An 18,175-nucleotide genomic window follows, 5' to 3' on the forward strand; every position below is an offset into this window, starting at 1 on the left:
ATTTCTTAACTGTGAGACTGACTCTGACATAATGTAGGCCCCAAAATAAATAGTTTAGTGTAAATAAATTAAGTTGCATTGTATCTAGTCGTTTTGCATTTCGCAGTATGGGTTTTTATTCGTTTGTAAATGCAAGAAACTGCATAACCCATAAGTCCACATTCAAACCGGAAGTAAACTGTCAACTGACAAAAGTCACCCAAGAGGGTGCTGGGTTGTTTTGCTAAAGCACTATCCTTGCTAGCAGCTTCGGTCAACCAGAAATTAATTCTCGCGTTTTTCGATTGCTTATAATTTTCAATGAACTCGTATCACATCACATAGGTTATAAGTCGTAGGAAGTCAGACTGAGATAGCTTGTCATTTGAGTGTAGTTGTCCTAGCGATTCCCAACATGACTTCTCGTCGGCCTGACAGCTTTGAGGGTTTGGGTTACAGGGGCAGAGAGGATCCGTCATTCAGCGGGGGCTATTCGGGCAGGTCATTCAATAATTCATCCAGTTCTGACCTCCAGCACTGGGTCACCACACCTCCAGATATACCTGGCAGCAGAAACCTGCATTTTGGCGATCGCACACCCCAATTTGAGACGGCACCTGCCCCACCTGGAGCAGCAGACGAAGCGCAGTCAGCGCCTCCACCGTCTGGTAAAACTGAGTAACGTTACAATTTATAATCAGTGTGCTTGAAGTGAGATGTTATTACTGAAAGGAATATTATTCGAATAACTATCATTATGTCTGTCATGAGCTTTATATTAGACAAGACCCGCCTCTACTTTTAGTAGCTAGGAGGTAGGTGGGTCCAGCTAATGATATTCGATAAGATAAAGAATCACTCTTTTGAATCATTTATTGATTCAGTTGAACCGATTCGGTTCAGTTTTTTTCATAGAAAATCTAGTAAGTCTGTAAATATTAAAACAATTAAGGTTTCAAAGACAAGTAGCATAATGGCATCCAACTAAATCACCAAAGCATTACCAAAGACGTTATATACGGGTCCTTTTCAAAAAATTAGCATATTATGATAAAGTTCATTATTTTCTGTAATGTACTGATAAACATTAGACTTTAATATATTTTAGATTCATTACACACAACTGAAGTAGTTCAAGCCTTTTATTGTTTTAATATTGATGATTTTGGCATACAGCTCATGAAAACCCAAAATTCCTATCTCAAAAAATTTGCATATCATGAAAAGGTTCTCTAAGCGAGCTATTAACCTAATCATCTGAATCAACTAATTAACTCTAAACACCTGCAAAAGATTCCGGAGGCTTTTAAAAACTCCCAGCCTGGTTCATTACTCAACACCGCAATCATGGGTAAGACCGCCGACCTGACTGCTGTCCAGAAGGCCATCATTGACACTGCACATCATTGAAGTCTGTGGGAAGGAAAAAGTGTGGCCGAAAACGCTGCACAACGAGAAGAGGTGACCGGACCATGAGGAAGATTGTGGAGAAGGACCGATTCCAGACCTTTGGGGACCTGCGGAAGCAGTGGAATGAGTCTGGAGTAGAAACATCCAGAGCCACCGTGTACAGGCGCCAAGTCAAGCCACTTTTGAACCAGAAACAGCGGCAGAAGCGCCTGACCTGGGCTACAGAGAAGCAGCACTGGACTGTCGCTCAGTGGTCCAAAGTACTTTTTTTGGATGAAAGCTAATTTTGCATGTCATTCGGAAATCAAGGTGCCAGAGTCTGGAGGAAGACTGGGGAGAAATGCCAAAATGCCTGAAGTCCAGTGTCAAGTACCCACAGTCAGTGATGGGTCTGGGGTGCCATATCAGCTGCTGGTGTTGGTCCACTGTGTTTTATCAAGGGCAGGGTCAATGCAGCTAGCTATCAGGAGATTGGAGCACTTCATGCTTCCATCTGCTGAAAAGCTTTATGGAGATGATTTCATTTTTCAGCACGACCTGGCACCTGCTCACAGTGCCAAAACTACTAGTAAATGGTTTACTGACCATGGTATTACTGTGCTCAGTTGGCCTGCCAACTCTCCTGACCTGAACCCCATAGAGCAGTGGTTCTCAAACTTTTTACACTTGGTACCACCTGAGAAAATACTTGGCTCTCCAAGTACCACCTAATGACCAACATTAAAGTACAGTAGCGGAGTAGGCCAAAGTTTTCATGAAAAACATTTTAAAAGTTTTATTTAACAAGTTTATTTAATATTGTTGGCCACGGTAACAATCATACACAGATGGAACACTGTGTTTAAAATTGGAAAATCATAAACTTAAATAAAAAAATCAATTAAAATGCACTGCATATGAAAATTAATCATTGTAATAAAATAAATATAAAACAAATCTTCAATGTTATTTGAAACTGTACTTAAAATTTAAATAAAACTGTGCTGTGCTGAAATGTTACTGTACTTGACTTCAAAAAACAAAACACAAAAATCAAAACAGGCTATGCCTAACTGCAGTTCTTGTTTCTCAGCTAACGTTACCCAGAAACACTTGCGGATTTTTAAAATTATTAACTTATTTATTGTCTTAATTTCCTTCCATTTTTTGTCATCGGTTGATAGTTTTTTTTTTTCATACATTCTCATATATTAAATCGTGTTTCACCTTTTAAATGTATTTTATTTTATTTTAGTATAAGTATTATTTTGCGTACCACTAGAGGGGTACGCGTACCACAGTTTGAGAAAGGCTGCCATAGAGAATCTGTGGGATATTGTGAAGAGAAAGTTGAGAGACGCAAGACCCAACACTCTGGATGAGCTTAAGGCCGCTATCGAAGCATCCTGGGCCTCCATAACACCTCAGCAGTGCCACAGGCTGATTGCCTCCATGCCACGCCGCATTGAAGCAGTCATTTCTGCAAAAGGATTCCCGACCAAGTATGAACCGGATGAAATATGCGCTGTATGCCAAAATCATCAATATTAAAACAATAAAAGGCTTGAACTACTTCAGTTGTGTGTAATGAATCTAAAATATATGAAAGTCTAATGTTTATCAGTACATTACAGAAAATAATGAACTTTATCACAATATGCTAATTTTTTGAAAAGGACCTGTATATGGTGTTACTTTGGTATTTTATGTTATTAGGCCTTATATGTGATCCTGGACTACAAAACCTGTCATAAGGGTCGATTTTTTTTTTTCTAAATTGAGGTTTATACATCATCTGAAAGCTGAATGAATAAGCTTGCCATTGCCATATGTTAGGAAAGGACAATATTTGGCAGAGATACAACTATTTGAAAATCTGGAATCTGAGGGTGCAAAAAATCTAAATATTGAGAAAATCGCCTTTAAAGTTGTCCAAATTAAGTTCTTAGCAATGCATATTACTAATGAAAAATAATGTTTTGATATGGTAAGAAATGTACAAAATATCTGCATGGAACATGATCTTTGATTTTTGACAAAAGAAAAAAAATAATAATTTTGACCCATTCATGTAATTTTGGCTATAGCTACACATATGCCTGTGCTGGTAATGACTGGGTTTGTGGTCCAGGGTCACATATTTCATATTTGATAGTATTATTATTTTGTTTAGGACTTGGGTATTACACAGCTCACTCTATACAGTCTAATTGAGACTGTCATAACCACCAAATATCTATTTAATAAAACAAAAAGAAGTAGTATCAAAGCTAAGGGTTCTAACGTAACATTACTAACTCAAGCTGTTTTTTGAGTGGCTCATTGAAGTGATCAAGTGAATCGTATGAATGAACTAGTATGTTTTTAATGAATTTGTTTTTCTGACACTCCTGCTTGCACTATATAAATACAGAATTGCACAAAACAAACCGTAAATTCGCAGTTGTGAGGTTATAAGTAGGGTTGGGCGATGTCGACCAATTTGGCATCGTACGATGTCTAATGTGAAACATCGCGATGGACGATGGCATCGTCTGCGGGGGGCGGGGGTGAGGGATGGTTGTTGTTAAATAATTTATTCATAACGAATTAATTAATTGTAGCCTACCATGTCCACGAGTGCTTAATTTGAGCCGGATTCTGCTCTGGAAAATGTCCGATTTTGGATTTTTGCGTTCCGGTATTTGTTTTTAAAGATCCGGAATTAACAAGTGCATTAGATCATGACAGTGCATGCGTGCAGACGAGACAAGATCAAGCGCGGGTTTATATAAATGCATTTAGAGGATGTGTGTTGGTCCTTAACATATTTTCGACCAGTCAGCTTTTTTAAGTTCAATAACGCTCTCATTATTTGCTTACTGCTTAACACACTCTCTCAAAACGCATTTAATGAGCAGCGGAATGTTTAGAGAGAAAGCTTAATATCAGAAATAATACCAAATCAAGCGAAATATTATGTATTAACATTATAAACACTATAAACATAGCTATAAGTTAGTTACCCTGACTCCAAAACGAATTATTTAAATGTAGAGGTATTTAGAACAGAACAGAAATGAAACAAAATATATAAAGTTAAGAAACTAAAACAAAGCGAAACTAAAAATAGCGCGTTGGGCTCACGCACCTCTGTTTTTCGGCACAAATCCAAGTGTTCCAACTAGGCTTTTTGTATTTGTATTGTGATCACTAACAACTTCCTTGTTATTATTTCCTCATAATAATAATAATAAAATAAGTAAAGATGCAGAAATTGAAAGCATGCATTTCATTTGGCTATATAGGGATTTAGTGTGTGTTTTCCGTGAGCGGGTTGCTGCTGCGGCGGGGGCGGGGCTTGGCGCTGCGGGGGCGGGGTGGAGGATCGCGATGCCGGCTCAGCATCGTGATGTCTTTTGGCCATCGGCGATGGACGATGGCATCGTCTATCGACCCAACCCTAGTTATAAGGTTATTTATAGATGTTTAACATTAGTATGCAAGTGTCTTTTTTTTCATGTGACTAATTCTGAGTCAACATTACAGTTTATACGCCAGTGTTAATAAACTCTTCTGATGAAGCAGGCACTTATGAAATTGTATCACACATGCAAAAACTCCAAGTTATTTACTTGAACTGGGTGTAAGCAAACAAATGGCTCATCCAGTGACCTTTAAAATAAAGTATTTTTCTTTTCCTTCCCAAAATGACTTCTCTTAATTCTGTCTTTCAGAACAACTAAACAGATTTGCTGGGTTTGGAATAGGTCTTGCAAGGTAATAAACCCTTAGTAATTACAGCTTAAAGTAGAGTTCTGTTGAAAGCAGAGTTATATTAAGATGTACGAAATAATGTTTGCAGACTTCTAATCATTTTTGTGTGGTTTGAATTAGCCTCTTCACAGAAAATGTCCTGGCCCATCCCTGCATTGTGTTTCGACGTCAGTGTCAGGTAGGCTGAACCCAGGCAGAACAACATTGAATACGCACATCCTACAACCTTTTAGATGCTTATATTGTAAATACTTAAGTGTTACTGAAACATCATTGCATGATGGTAAACAAATGATGCATCATTTAAAATGAACTGTGTGTTTCAGGTGAATTACCATGCCAGGTGTTACCATTTGTCTCCACTGACTGCCATCAGCGTGATGTACAATGTCACCAAAACTCAGGTATTACCTATCAGATATGTTTGCTTTGTTGTTTTAAAGAAGGGTTTAAATGCGGGGCCATGGGGTACCTCAAGGGTCGGTGTCAGGACCTCTTCTCTTGTCCATTCCCTCTTCTTAAAATCCGTTCACAAGTGGCTGGAGATGTTATTTAGCCTCAGATGTTACCCAGATGTTGTTATGTATAGATTCTAGTAGATAGAATATAGAATCAAAGTCCCATTGAAACTAGGGCTGTCGTGATTTGTCGATTCTAATTGACTATTAGTTTGTTTTTTTTTGTTTTTAAATCCTCGGTTTCATTTTGCCTGCGTCGAGTAACCCGCAAAATACCAAGTGGCACATTCCACAGACGAGAATCCATGAGAGTCTCAAACCTTTTCTCTGTCGTTGTGAGTTTCGGTTTATTATAACATTTATCTGGGAATGCAACGTGCACCATTTCATCAGATTTGTAAGGTAAATCATTTATAAACCTATGCAAACTCAGGAGAATACATCAATATCTTTATTATGCCAGTGTTCATCGTAATTTCAAAATAAAACTTTAAACCCTCACTCTGAGATTACACATTTCCATGTCCACATATTCGTTAAATTACTGTGGCTATAGCATTTCTGGGGTAAAGATATGGCCAAATATTAAAGATTAAGTGGACATTGACTTGAATGTTTAGTCGCGCAGTGAAGTGTAAAAACAATCGCCAGGCCTTTGTTGCTATGCGTACATTATCTCTATTGTTTATAGAGATACATTATGTATTTCAACAGTTTTGTTTAATAAAACCATATGATTTCTTCTTAATTTAATATTGCCTCATTGCTATTATATATGTATTTTAAGTAATTTTAAAGGCTATTGTTCACTTACATCTATTTTTATTACCACAAAAAAGATTAAATCCGTTTCATTTCCAAATTTTTTTTTTTCCTGTTTTAACTTTTTTAATGGTTAAATTAAAATTTTTAATCAAAAAGCCTGTCTAATTTATTGAGTTTTACAGTTTTATTTTTTTACCAAATTCTTTTTCATTACTTTTCTAGATTCCATTTAAATTTTAATCATCGAAAACATCTCTAATTAATGGATTTAACCAAAAAATAAAATATTCTGAAGTAAAATTGTTGGATTTTTTTGTGTGGGAAATTATTAATTTAGATTCATCGATAAATTTGTCAATAGATTAATTGATATTAATATCAGGGCAGCCGCAGCCCTAATTGAAACTACCCTAATCCACTGTAGTTCAGAACAGAAAACCTCTGGAAGAATCCCATTAAAAACAATTAGTTTAATACATGTGCTATTTTTAATATTTGCTTGTCACTTGTCCATTGAAGCATGTTTCTTTCTTTCTTTCTCTCTCTCTCTGTCTCACAGGGTCCAAAGGCTTTATGGAAAGGAATGGGCAGCACTTTTGTGGTACAGGGAGTCACGCTGGGAACAGAGGGCATCATCAGTGAATGCACACCTTTACCAAGGTATAGAAACATAAACAGTGTAAGCAATCGATGATAAGTGTCCTTGACAAGGCCCTCTTTAAAGAGGAATCAGTTTTACAGTCTAAGCCTTATAATACACAGAGCAAGAATAACCTCTACATTTAGGTCTGAATTATTTCATAAATGATGGCAGCATGCACTTTGCATGATTGGAATTTATTTGATCAGTTCTCATGAAAGTAAATTATGTCTGTCTTATATTGTCATGTATATTCACAGGGAGCTATCACACAAGTGGAACCCTAAACAAGTTGTGGGACACTTAGTACTCAAAGGGTAAGTTAAGACATGTGCCTAATTTAGTTAACAGTGCTATGTTTCTTGTAGAAAGCGCAGTAAATTGACTTGCATTTTTTGTATTGTTAGGAAAAAAGTTGTTTATCTCTTGATTCTTTTATGAGTCATAATTTTACCTTGCTCTTCCATATCTGGGATCTATTTGAATAAGCTTCTGACTAAGCTTAATATGCAGGTCGTTGTTTATACAACACAGTCCCACAAAGAATACGGAAAGGGAATTCCATAGGCTTGACATTTAAACTATCGATCTTCTCCTTATCTCTTTTTCTGCGGTCTTTTGATCTTGTGAAATCATTGTGTCTTTTTTTTTTTCCAGTTTGACGTATGTGGTTGCAATGCCATTTTACTCAGCAAGTCTCATAGAGACTGTACAGGTAATGGATTTTTATACACTATTTTTGGCTTGCATTGTGTGTGTGTGTGTGTGTGTGTGTGTGTGTGTGTGTGTGTGTGTGTGTGTGTGTGTGTGTGTGTGTTTAAACATTATTTTTTCATGGTCTTGGCCTTTATATACAGAAATAAAAATAAGGAATAAAATAATAAATTTAGTGAATTTTATGCTTAAAATCAAGTGAAAATATCTGCCAGTAGAACAAGAAAAAATACTCTTATATTTGTGTATTCTTTGGAAAATATAAATTGTCTGTAGCAGTTTTGATCTCATGTACATGTGTCTTGTTTAAGAATGTTTCGATAATTTTACAGGAAACAGAACTTTGATTATAAATATACTTTTTGAAGTATAAATAAAGTTGAATAATACATCTTAAAAATGAAATATTACAAATATATTTCCCAACAACGATAAAAAAAAAGTTTCCTGTGACAACATCTTAGTCCTTGCACTGCAATCAGATTCAAGCTTTAGGAAATGCAGTTTGATTAAATCTTGTGGTAAATGTGCAAACCAGTTTTGGCTGACTAACTCTCCAATATGTAGGTTTCTGATGCAATTTTACGTCTAATGATTATTGGAAAATCTGAGGGTTTGTATTTGCTTGCAGTTGGAAAGTCTGATAACAGCATTTGTTTTGCTTTTGTTTTGACTTTATCTGTTTGGAATTTGCTGTAGGAATTGTACTATTGTGCACATTACAAACCATTTGTATGAAGGTATAAAGAGAGGAGGTTGTACATTTTAAAATTAAGTTAATTTTGATAGTTGTCTATAAAAATGTATGTATTTTTAGTCAAGAAGATTTTGTGACATTTGTACAAGAAAATGAATTTAGGGCCGGGTGGTACATCATATTGTGTGGATTACTAAAATCCTACATCATTCAAAAATTTGAGGTTGATGAGATATTTAAAAACAAAAAAAAAGTTTTAGAATGAAGTCTCACAAAGGCTGTATTTTTTAAATAAAAACAACTGTAATATTGTGATTATTGTGACTGTATTACTGACAAATTATTAATAATTTAACATTTATGAATGTTTATGAAAAGAGCATTTATTTAATCAAAATACAGTCAAACCAAAAATGCTGTGAAATATTATTACAGGAAGTTATTCCTGTTATGGCAAGACTTTCCTGGAGTTTTCAGTTGGTTACATAAATGTATTGTTATATTAAAGGGGTCCTATTATGCTCTTTTACAAAGTCTTTATTTTGTTTTGGGGGTGCACTAGAACATGCTCTCATGCTTGGTGTTTAGAAAAAACACATTATTTTTTACATAATTTACTACATATTATTACAATAGCTTTCTCCCCAGGCTGGCACAAATGGCTTGATTAGTTCCAGGTTTGATGAAGGTCGGCCTTCCGAAACACGAAATGTGTGATTGGTTTTCTGTCTCACTAAGTTGCAATTGGCGAACAACTTACTGTCACGCCCTTCTCAAAGCAGCAAGTTCCATGTACAACTGATTTAAGTGATTCTTACGTTTTAAATATAGATATTTTTCTTACAAAAACACATCGGATTGCTAAAGGAGGCTTATACTGACCCCTCTGAAGCTATGCGAGGCACTTTTTTTATTATGGATCAACTTTTGGACTGATGGAGAAAAGCACTTGTCTATGCCGTTGAGTCTATGCTGTTCTAAAGCTTGGGAGTGCAGGATAATTTTTAAAATAACTCTGATTGCATTCAACTAAAAGAAGGAAGTCAGTTACACCTAGGATGCATGGAGGGTGATGGTCCTATCGTCAGCCTGCAAGATCGCCGGTACATGATATTCTCTGCTGAAAAAGACAGCTAAAACCAGCCTAGGCTGGTTGGCTGGTTTCAGCTGGTCAACCAGGCTGGTTTTAGTTGGTCATAGCTGGTCAGCAGGCTGATTTTAGAGGGGTTTTGGCCACTTTCCACGTTCAGGATGGGAGACCACCAGCTAACTTCCAGCTTAAACCAGTTAAGACCAGCCAACCAGCCTAGTCTGGTTTTAGCTGTTTTTTTTTCCAGCAGGGTTATCATTATTGTGCTAATTTATTTAATTATTTACATGCCCGAAACTAGCTCCAGCATAAGGCTAGTGAAGCTATCTATACTGCATGATGAATAAATCTCTTAACACACCCCACACACGGCGTGGTTCGATGACCATCACTCTAGTCAATGCTTATGTTTACATCACCTTTGACTGTTTACATTGACTGTGTTTCGCCCCTCAATACCGCACACACCAGCATGGTTACCGGAGCAGTTTGCAGACACTTTAGTCATTGTTTGTGTTTATACAAGCGGCCCTGCGGCTTGCTAAAGCATCCCAGAAGCGGCTATCCATGCTATAACATACATTTAGGTGAATCCCGCACCTCGTCCCTCCCCACCCGCCAACGATTCGAATTTCCAAACATACACACCACACACTGGCTAAAATTCAACAAGTGAAAAAGCATAATAGGACCCCTTTAATATATGCATTTTAGCATATACACAAATTTATTGAGATCCTGTCAAAGATCTTTTATATTTTTTTGTTATATCGCCCAGCCCAACTTCATTTATTGTTTCCTCTTTCTGTTCCCTCACCAGAGTGAAATAATCCGTGACAACCCCGGCATCCTTGACTGTGTGAAAGAGGGTATTGGGCGTGTAATGGGAATGGGAGTGCCTCACAGCAAGCGTCTCCTTCCCCTCTGGAACCTGGTGTTCCCCACGGTCCTCCACGGCATCCTCCACTATGTTATTAGTTCCAGCGTGCAGCGGCTGGTTCTTTATCTGTTGCGGCGTAGGAATAACGGCTCACCAAAGCACTCGTCCCCTGACTCGCAATCGGACGCGGTCCAGTCTATGCTGGATGCATACTTCCCTGAGCTCATGGCCAGCTTTGCTGCCAGCCTGTGTGCAGATGTGCTGCTGTTTCCATTGGAAACAGTGTTGCACAGGCTGCATATCCAGGGAACACGCACTATCATCGACAACACTGACCTGGGTTTCGAAGTGTTGCCCATTAACACGCAATACGAAGGCATGAGGGACTGTATTAACGCTATTCGGCGTGAGGAGGGCACCTTGGGCTTCTACAAAGGCTTTGGCTCCATCGTGGTGCAGTACTCACTTCATGCCGCAGTTCTGCAGATCACCAAGATTATCTACTCAACGCTGCTGCGAAACGCTTAAGTAGAATGATTGGGAAAACACAGATTCCTTCCTAATTCACTGAAAGGTCCTTTTTTGGTTGAGTTGGACATTCCAAAAATGTGTCCTAATATGAATTAATAATTGCAGATATTTGAGGGTTTTTTTTTACCTCCTCCTGTGATGTGTCAGTGTACTTGCGTACGTTGTTTCATAAAGCACTGGTTGTCTTGTTGATTGCACGACTCATTTATGCAAAATAGTCAATATGCTTTCACATTAGCACTGGATTTAAATTATTATGATGGTGACCCCTGACTATCCACCAGCGCCAAACCTGGTATCATATTTCTGAAACGTCGACCTTTGTAAGTATATTCCCACACTGTTTTCTCCATTTCGTCAGTGGCCACTAGGTTTCATAATGTGGTGTGTGAATGTGATTTTTCATTTGGCAACATTGCTTTAAAACCTGTGTCAAGTTCTTAAAGAAATAATGTCATTCACTTATTATTTGCACCTTAGTGAAACTTGTGCCAGTGTTTCAAACAGTGAAAATGTTTCTATTTGCCAGGTTTAACATGATATAAAAGATTCAAATTCAGTTCATTGAATTGGAAGCCATTATATACACAAGAATGCATGTGTAGAACTAATGTACCTCTGGTTTCTGGGTGAGTAAATAAGCAAGTTCTAATTTATTGGGCACCATGCTTTAAAATAAATGTCTAAAATCTGTTTTGTGTAAACCTTGTGTTATTATTAAATAATACATTATTATTGTGAAATGCATAAAATAAAAAAAGATGATGAATTTGCTAGATATTGTATCATATACACTACTGTTCAGAAATATGCTGTCAGTTTGTTTGTTTGTTTATGATTATTATTTAGCTTTTTTTTAATAAATAATCATGAATAGCAAGGATGCATATAATTAATCAAAAGTGACAATAAAGATTTCATAAAATATTTCTTTTTCAAATAAACACTGTTATTTTAAACTTTCTATTAAAGAATCGTAAGAAAATGCATCACAGGAGTCATATACAAAAATATTAAGCAGCACAACTGTTTTCAACATTGATATCAATAAGAAATGCTTCTTGAAATCAGCATCTCAGAAGAATTTCTATAAGAGCATGTGACACTGAAGACTGGGGTAATCAATGTTGAAAAATTAGCTCAGGAATAAATAGAATTATATTAAAATAGAATATTTCACAGTATTGCCATTTTTCCTGTAGTGTTGTAAATCTTGAAAAAAGAAAGATATTGACTCAACTTTAGCTGAAACTTTGCAGAGATAAAAAGAGACAGTCGTGTTAGAAGAAATGTATTACATTTAAATGAAAATGCATCATTAATATTAATAATACAAATATTAATTGTAATATACTAATATATTTGTTAATTTTATGTAAGGGACCTTCACAAATATGTCTAAAGTGGCTATATATTCTAGAATTCCCACAACCAACAACCCGTTTGGATGATGGATGGATGGATGAAGGATGATGGTAAAATATGCACAGCATGAATGTTTTATTTTCAAATAAATCAGTTTTTTCTTGACTAGCTTTTTCAAATTGGCTGTAGGAATTATGCCATTTTTCCAAACTGTTTACATGGAAGTATAAAAAGATAATGTGATGTCAACTTTGGTGGTTATGAACACTGATGATTTTTAGTCAAGAAGATCTCATGATACAAATGTACAAGCAAGATTTTAGGGACAACCCAGGTGATCTCTCAGATTAATTACATGTATGGTATGCAAAATATATATTTTTTTCGAATAAGTTTTTATTACATGGAATAGCTTTGATTATACAAATATTATGGCAACAGAGTACCACAATGGAAAATGTCCAAAAGCATAGTTTTTCTGTTCAGTTCAAATGCACATTTCTTTTAGAAATCGATGCATCCAATTGTAATTTCCATCAAAATCTGCCACACTCACATACAGACATATATGCACATGCACAAACACACTCATAATTACATGCTTTACTTCAAATAAATAAATATTATTGATGTTACCATCTATACAAAATCCCAAATGGGAAAATACATTATTTCAATTCCACTGTGTACACTGGTAGTGCGTTGCCATATGGCAACATTGATATTTTCTCAATTTACAGTAAAACTGTGATAGACAATGTTGATTTGTGAATAAAAATATGTAATTTAATAACCAAAGATGATGCCAAAAAAAATTCCCCTTGAGAAGAGATGTTCAGAAATTAGGTGACAAATGACATCTGACTTGAGGCTGACCCTTTCGATTACTATGTTGAAATGTGTTGTATTTTTTTTCAGAGTAACAAGGAAATAGGTAGAAATTAATTGTTGTCATACGGTAACTTTCGCCATTAAAGGATAACACCATCCGGAAGTAAGAGGTATGCTTTATGGCATTTGGGTAAGAATGCGTAAGACTGCTGGGACAGTACCTTTTTAAAAACTTGTACTATTTAGGTAGTAATATGCACTTTAGGTACAAATATATACCTTCCAGGTACTTATATGCAATATTTAGGGGTAAATAATGTGCAAAGGCTTATCTTAAAAAGATACCACCTTAATGGCTTTTGTACCTTTTTTCTGAGAGGGTGGTGTATATCTATACTGTACTTGCTAAGTGTTAACCAGTGTTTAGAAAGATCTACCATTGTTTTTTGTTTTCATTATTCTTTGATGTAATGTGATTTTTTTTTTTTTTTTGACAATATTGTATAAAGTAATCAGCTGACATGTAGGTGCATGTACATCCCCATACACGCACATTCTAACACACATACCCATACATACATACATACATACATACATACATACATACATACATACATACACATACTCCCACATTATAAACATACCAATAAAGGTACATCTGCCTCCAAACCTCTTACACATACCCTTTTTACATGTCCACACCAATCACGTATACCCACAACTTCTTGAAGGCGTTGATTACAACCCAAATATGTCTCTTATTCCTTAACATTAACATAGGCAACTAACTAAAAACTAAACAAAGGCGGTAATTCAATAACCTAATTGTCAGATATCTTACAATTCTTTGTTGAAAAATAACTAACAATATATAAAATTATTTAAAACACTCAGAGTGCACCCCTAATCTTGACCCCTATGCTGATACGAAGTTATATTTCAAAATTGTTAATTAAGGATCTTATTGGATTCCAAATTCTTGTAAATATTTTTTGTCTATCTGTTATATTATATCTCAGCTCTTCGGTAACACATAACTTAAGTCTCTTAGCCAAACTTCAAATACAGGCACAATTTCATACATCCATTTCTGTAAAATTGCCTTTTTTGCTAAGATCAAGCATAAAGAAACAGCTTGTGACACATATTTGCTTCCTATATCTGAGGTGTCTCCAAAAATGCCCAATTTTGGTTCAGGTGGCAAATCAATTTTATATGCTTCTGAAATAAATCTGAATATACTTTGCCAGAATGGTCTGATTTTATGACATGTCCAAAATAGATGAGACAACGTTCCGTCTAAGATTCTACATTTGTTACATATTCAGGATACGTTTGGGAAAATCTTATGTAGTTTGGTTTTCGAATAATGAAGTCTATGAATAACTTTAAATTGGATCACACTATGCCTTGCATTAATAAAGCATTCATGAATTTCATTGAGACAATTTTCCTATGACTCGCTAGACAATTCTATACCAAGTTCCTTTTCCCATTCTTTCTTAATATGATCAGTGTTTACATTCACCTTTTCCAATAGTAAAGCATAAAAGAAAGAAACAGCTCCTCTCTCTATTGGACTGCGAATTTCCAGAGTTGGATGTGTAGTCATGTTTTCAAAACCAGTGAAAAGTTTCCTAGTAAAATCTCTCATTTGTAAGTACCGAAAAAAAAATCTGTAGATAAAAGGTCATATTTTAATTTAAGTTGACTAAAGAGCAAAATTTATTATCAATATATAGATCTCTTATAGAAATTAAACCCTTTTGCTTCCACTGAGAGAAAACCTTATCTTGCAAACCAGGGGTAAAGGCGTGGTTTTTACTAATTGGGATGTCCAAAAATATATGTGGAAGATCCAAAAATGATTTGATCTGTTTCCAAATCTTTAGAGAGTTATTTATTACTATATTTCCATTATAAAACTTTGTCTCAATTTTTATTGGACTATTCAGTAAAGCCTTTAAAGATTTCATCTTACAAGAGGTTCCACTTTATTCTCTGGAGTTTGTCTCCACCAAGAAAGGAACTTTAAATTAGCAGCCCAGTAGTAACATCTGAAAGAAGGAAGACTGAATCCTCCTTGTGCTTTTGGCTTGCATACACTCAAAAAAATAAGTCATTGGATGGCATCCATGGCATGCCCAAAGTAGTTGTTTATTTTATTATTAAAACAACTTTAACTTATGTTATCAGGTCCTCAACCCAAGCACATGCTCTATGCATTCACCACAATGGTAACCCCCAAAAACACTACCATACCAGAAACTGTTTTAAATACAAACATAAAAGAACATTAAACATTAACAAGTCTCCCAATTTTATTGTTTTATTAAAAAAAATGCATAAAATAAAATTTTATTTCAACATTTACTCTCCTTATCCAGCCGTGTGCAAAGCATAATGGGAAGGGGAAATCCACTTCCTAGTTACACAAGTAAAATAATTTATCTACTCTCAACTCTACTTAATTGAAATTATTGAGTTGAACCAAAACGAAACTGTTTCAAATCAGTTTAACACAATGCAATTGTTTAAATGGGAAACCTAAAAAGATTTTTTTAAATTAACTGTACAGTGTGGTAGAATCATTTTTTTGAGTGTAGGTGTTTTTTAGATATTCTGACAGCTTTATAATTCCATATAAAATAAGTAATTATAGACTCTAACTTTGTAAATAGTTTCGCTGGTATCAGAACTGGAATGGAAATAAATAAATATAGAAATCTAGGAAACGTTTCCATTTTAATTGCATTGATCTTTCCTGCCATAGAGTCCTCCAAAATTTTAGATTATCTTTTAACTGATTCACTTTCGCCTGCCAGTTCACCTTTAGAAGTGCATCTGGTTTTCTTGTAATTATGATTCCTAAATGCTTAAATGAATTATGAGAAATTTTAAAAGGTATAGAACTTTTAAAAAATTTGTCAACATCCTCGGGTTAAGGGCATTAACTCACTTTTATCCCAATTTATTGTAAAACCCGACAGGTTATTAAATGATTCTAAAAGTTTCAAAAGAGGTGGAATAGACAAGTCTGGCTTTGCTATATACAAAAGTACATCATCTGCATATAAAGATATATACTGGGGTCTATCATTTATTAAAATAGGGGCAATTTCACCATTCTGCCTGACACTCTCTGCCAAAGGTTCCATTGCTAATGCAAATAGATAGGGGGAGAGAGGACAGCCTTGGCGTGTTCCTCTGTATAGTGGAAATGAGGTTGAAAGTGTAAAATTTGTAAGGACCGCAGCTTTTGGATTAGCGTACAAAATTTGAATCCACTGAATGAACTTGTCCCCAAATCCAAATCTTTTTAGAGTTGTTAATATATAAGGCCATTCAATTTGATCGAATACACGTTGTGCATCTAAGGAAATCAAACATGCTTTTGTTCTATGTTTCGTATATATTATATTATAAAGTCTTCTCAAGTTTGATTGTATGTGCCGATTTGGCATAAATCCTGTCTGATCCTGATTTATGATTGTACATATATATTGTTTCAGTCTATTAGCTAGGACCTTGCTAATGATTTTTGCCTCTATTGGAATAAGAGAGACTGGACGATACGATGACAACTCCATTTTATCCCGTCCGGGCTTAGGTATTAATACTATGTTGGCATTATACAGTGTTGGTGGGAGTTTCAATTGAGAGAATGAATGATTGATCATACGAAGAAACACTGAGGCAAAAAGCTCCCAGAATTTTGCACATTTATTATTAGGGAGGTTATTAACAACTGCATTTACCTCCTTTAAGGTTCATTTACCTCCTTTAAGCGTCTTCACTTATTCGAGGAAGATCAATATTAGATAAAAATGTATTTATCTCATTTATATCTATATTTCCTTTGGATGTGTATACTTTATAAAAGTCCACAAAACATTTATTTATTCGTTTTGGATCTGTTTTTATTTCCCCACTCTCTATCTTAATCTTATGAATGGCTCTAGATGCTTGGGATTGTTTAAGCTGTCGAGCTAGAAGTTTGTGAGGTTTTTCACCTAATTCAAAATGACTTTGATTAAGTTGTTTAGCAATGTTTTTTTAGCAAGAATAGAATTATATTCACTTCTCAATGTTACTATTTTCTTTGAAGTATTTGAACAATAATTGATCTTATAACATTCCTCTAATTCAGTCATTTGTTTGTCTATTTTGTAATGTGATTATTTTGAAGCAAATGTGTAAAGCAGACCTACCAATGTTTGTTGCCATTATTATTATTTCAAAGGTTTGGGAACGACTGGGACAAGTTGTATCTCTTAACTTAATAGTGTATCTTATCAGAGTTTTTTTTATTTTTATTTAGTTTCTTTCTCTCTGTATATTGGCTCGCAATACCTACGGTTAAGGTTACCTAACGCATTTTTGAGTATTGCACAATTATCGTCCAGGAAAAGGATCTAGCTGATTGAACACACACACAGTGAAGTTACTATTACGTGAACCTGCCATTAAACATTTGGGTCAGAGTTTCCCACCTGAGTAGTATTTTGTGTTTCTTAAAAAAAAAAAAAAAAAGTTTTTTATGAGAATGTATCAACTCTTATCTATTTTGTGGTGATCTTTATCAAACCTGATTTGAAACACCACAACCATACATGACCAAAAATTTGCATTGGAGTATTTGTTCTTCAGTAAATGCTTTGATGTAACTGATATAAACTGTATTAAACAGATCCATATATACCTGCTTTGCACTTTCTACATGATTTTTGTCACATCTGTGGAATTCCTACGAAAATGTGTGGGGTGAAGACAACCAATGATCTGAGTCATCGTGTATAATAAGTTCTTGTCCGTGTAAGCATTTATGTCACTCACATGAACTTGCTTGAGGCATTGAGGATTTAAAAAGAGGTGTCTTTTGTGATTTTACACTAGTGTTCAAAGATGCACAACAGAAAGCTCTATGGTAAGATCTATTTCCTTTGCATTATTCTACTAAGCATGTGTCGTAATTTTTTCTTATCTCTTTGACATTTTTTTTTTTCACAGAGTTTTTGCTTGTAGTTCTCACATTACACTTTGTCAGGTCAAATCTCCTTGGGCAAGAAACAGAATGCCT

At 35.3% G+C, this 18,175-nt stretch overlaps 1 protein-coding gene across 1 annotated transcript; it reads left to right on the forward strand.

Annotated features, from left to right (window-relative positions):
• The first annotated feature begins 204 nt into the window (after nt 1–204).
• slc25a46 (solute carrier family 25 member 46) lies at nt 205–11,592 on the forward strand. Its single transcript, XM_073840315.1, has 8 exons — nt 205–647; nt 5,085–5,127; nt 5,245–5,302; nt 5,451–5,528; nt 6,907–7,007; nt 7,248–7,304; nt 7,645–7,702; nt 10,309–11,592. The coding sequence occupies exons 1-8, from the start codon at nt 395–397 to the stop codon at nt 10,894–10,896; spliced, it is 1,236 nt and encodes a 411-aa protein (XP_073696416.1). The 5' UTR covers nt 205–394; the 3' UTR covers nt 10,897–11,592.
• Nucleotides 11,593–18,175: the final 6,583 nt, after the last annotated feature.

The sequence above is a fragment of the Garra rufa genome, chromosome 5, assembly GCF_049309525.1.
Source record: "Garra rufa chromosome 5, GarRuf1.0, whole genome shotgun sequence".
NCBI classification, from domain to species: Eukaryota; Metazoa; Chordata; class Actinopteri; order Cypriniformes; family Cyprinidae; genus Garra; species Garra rufa.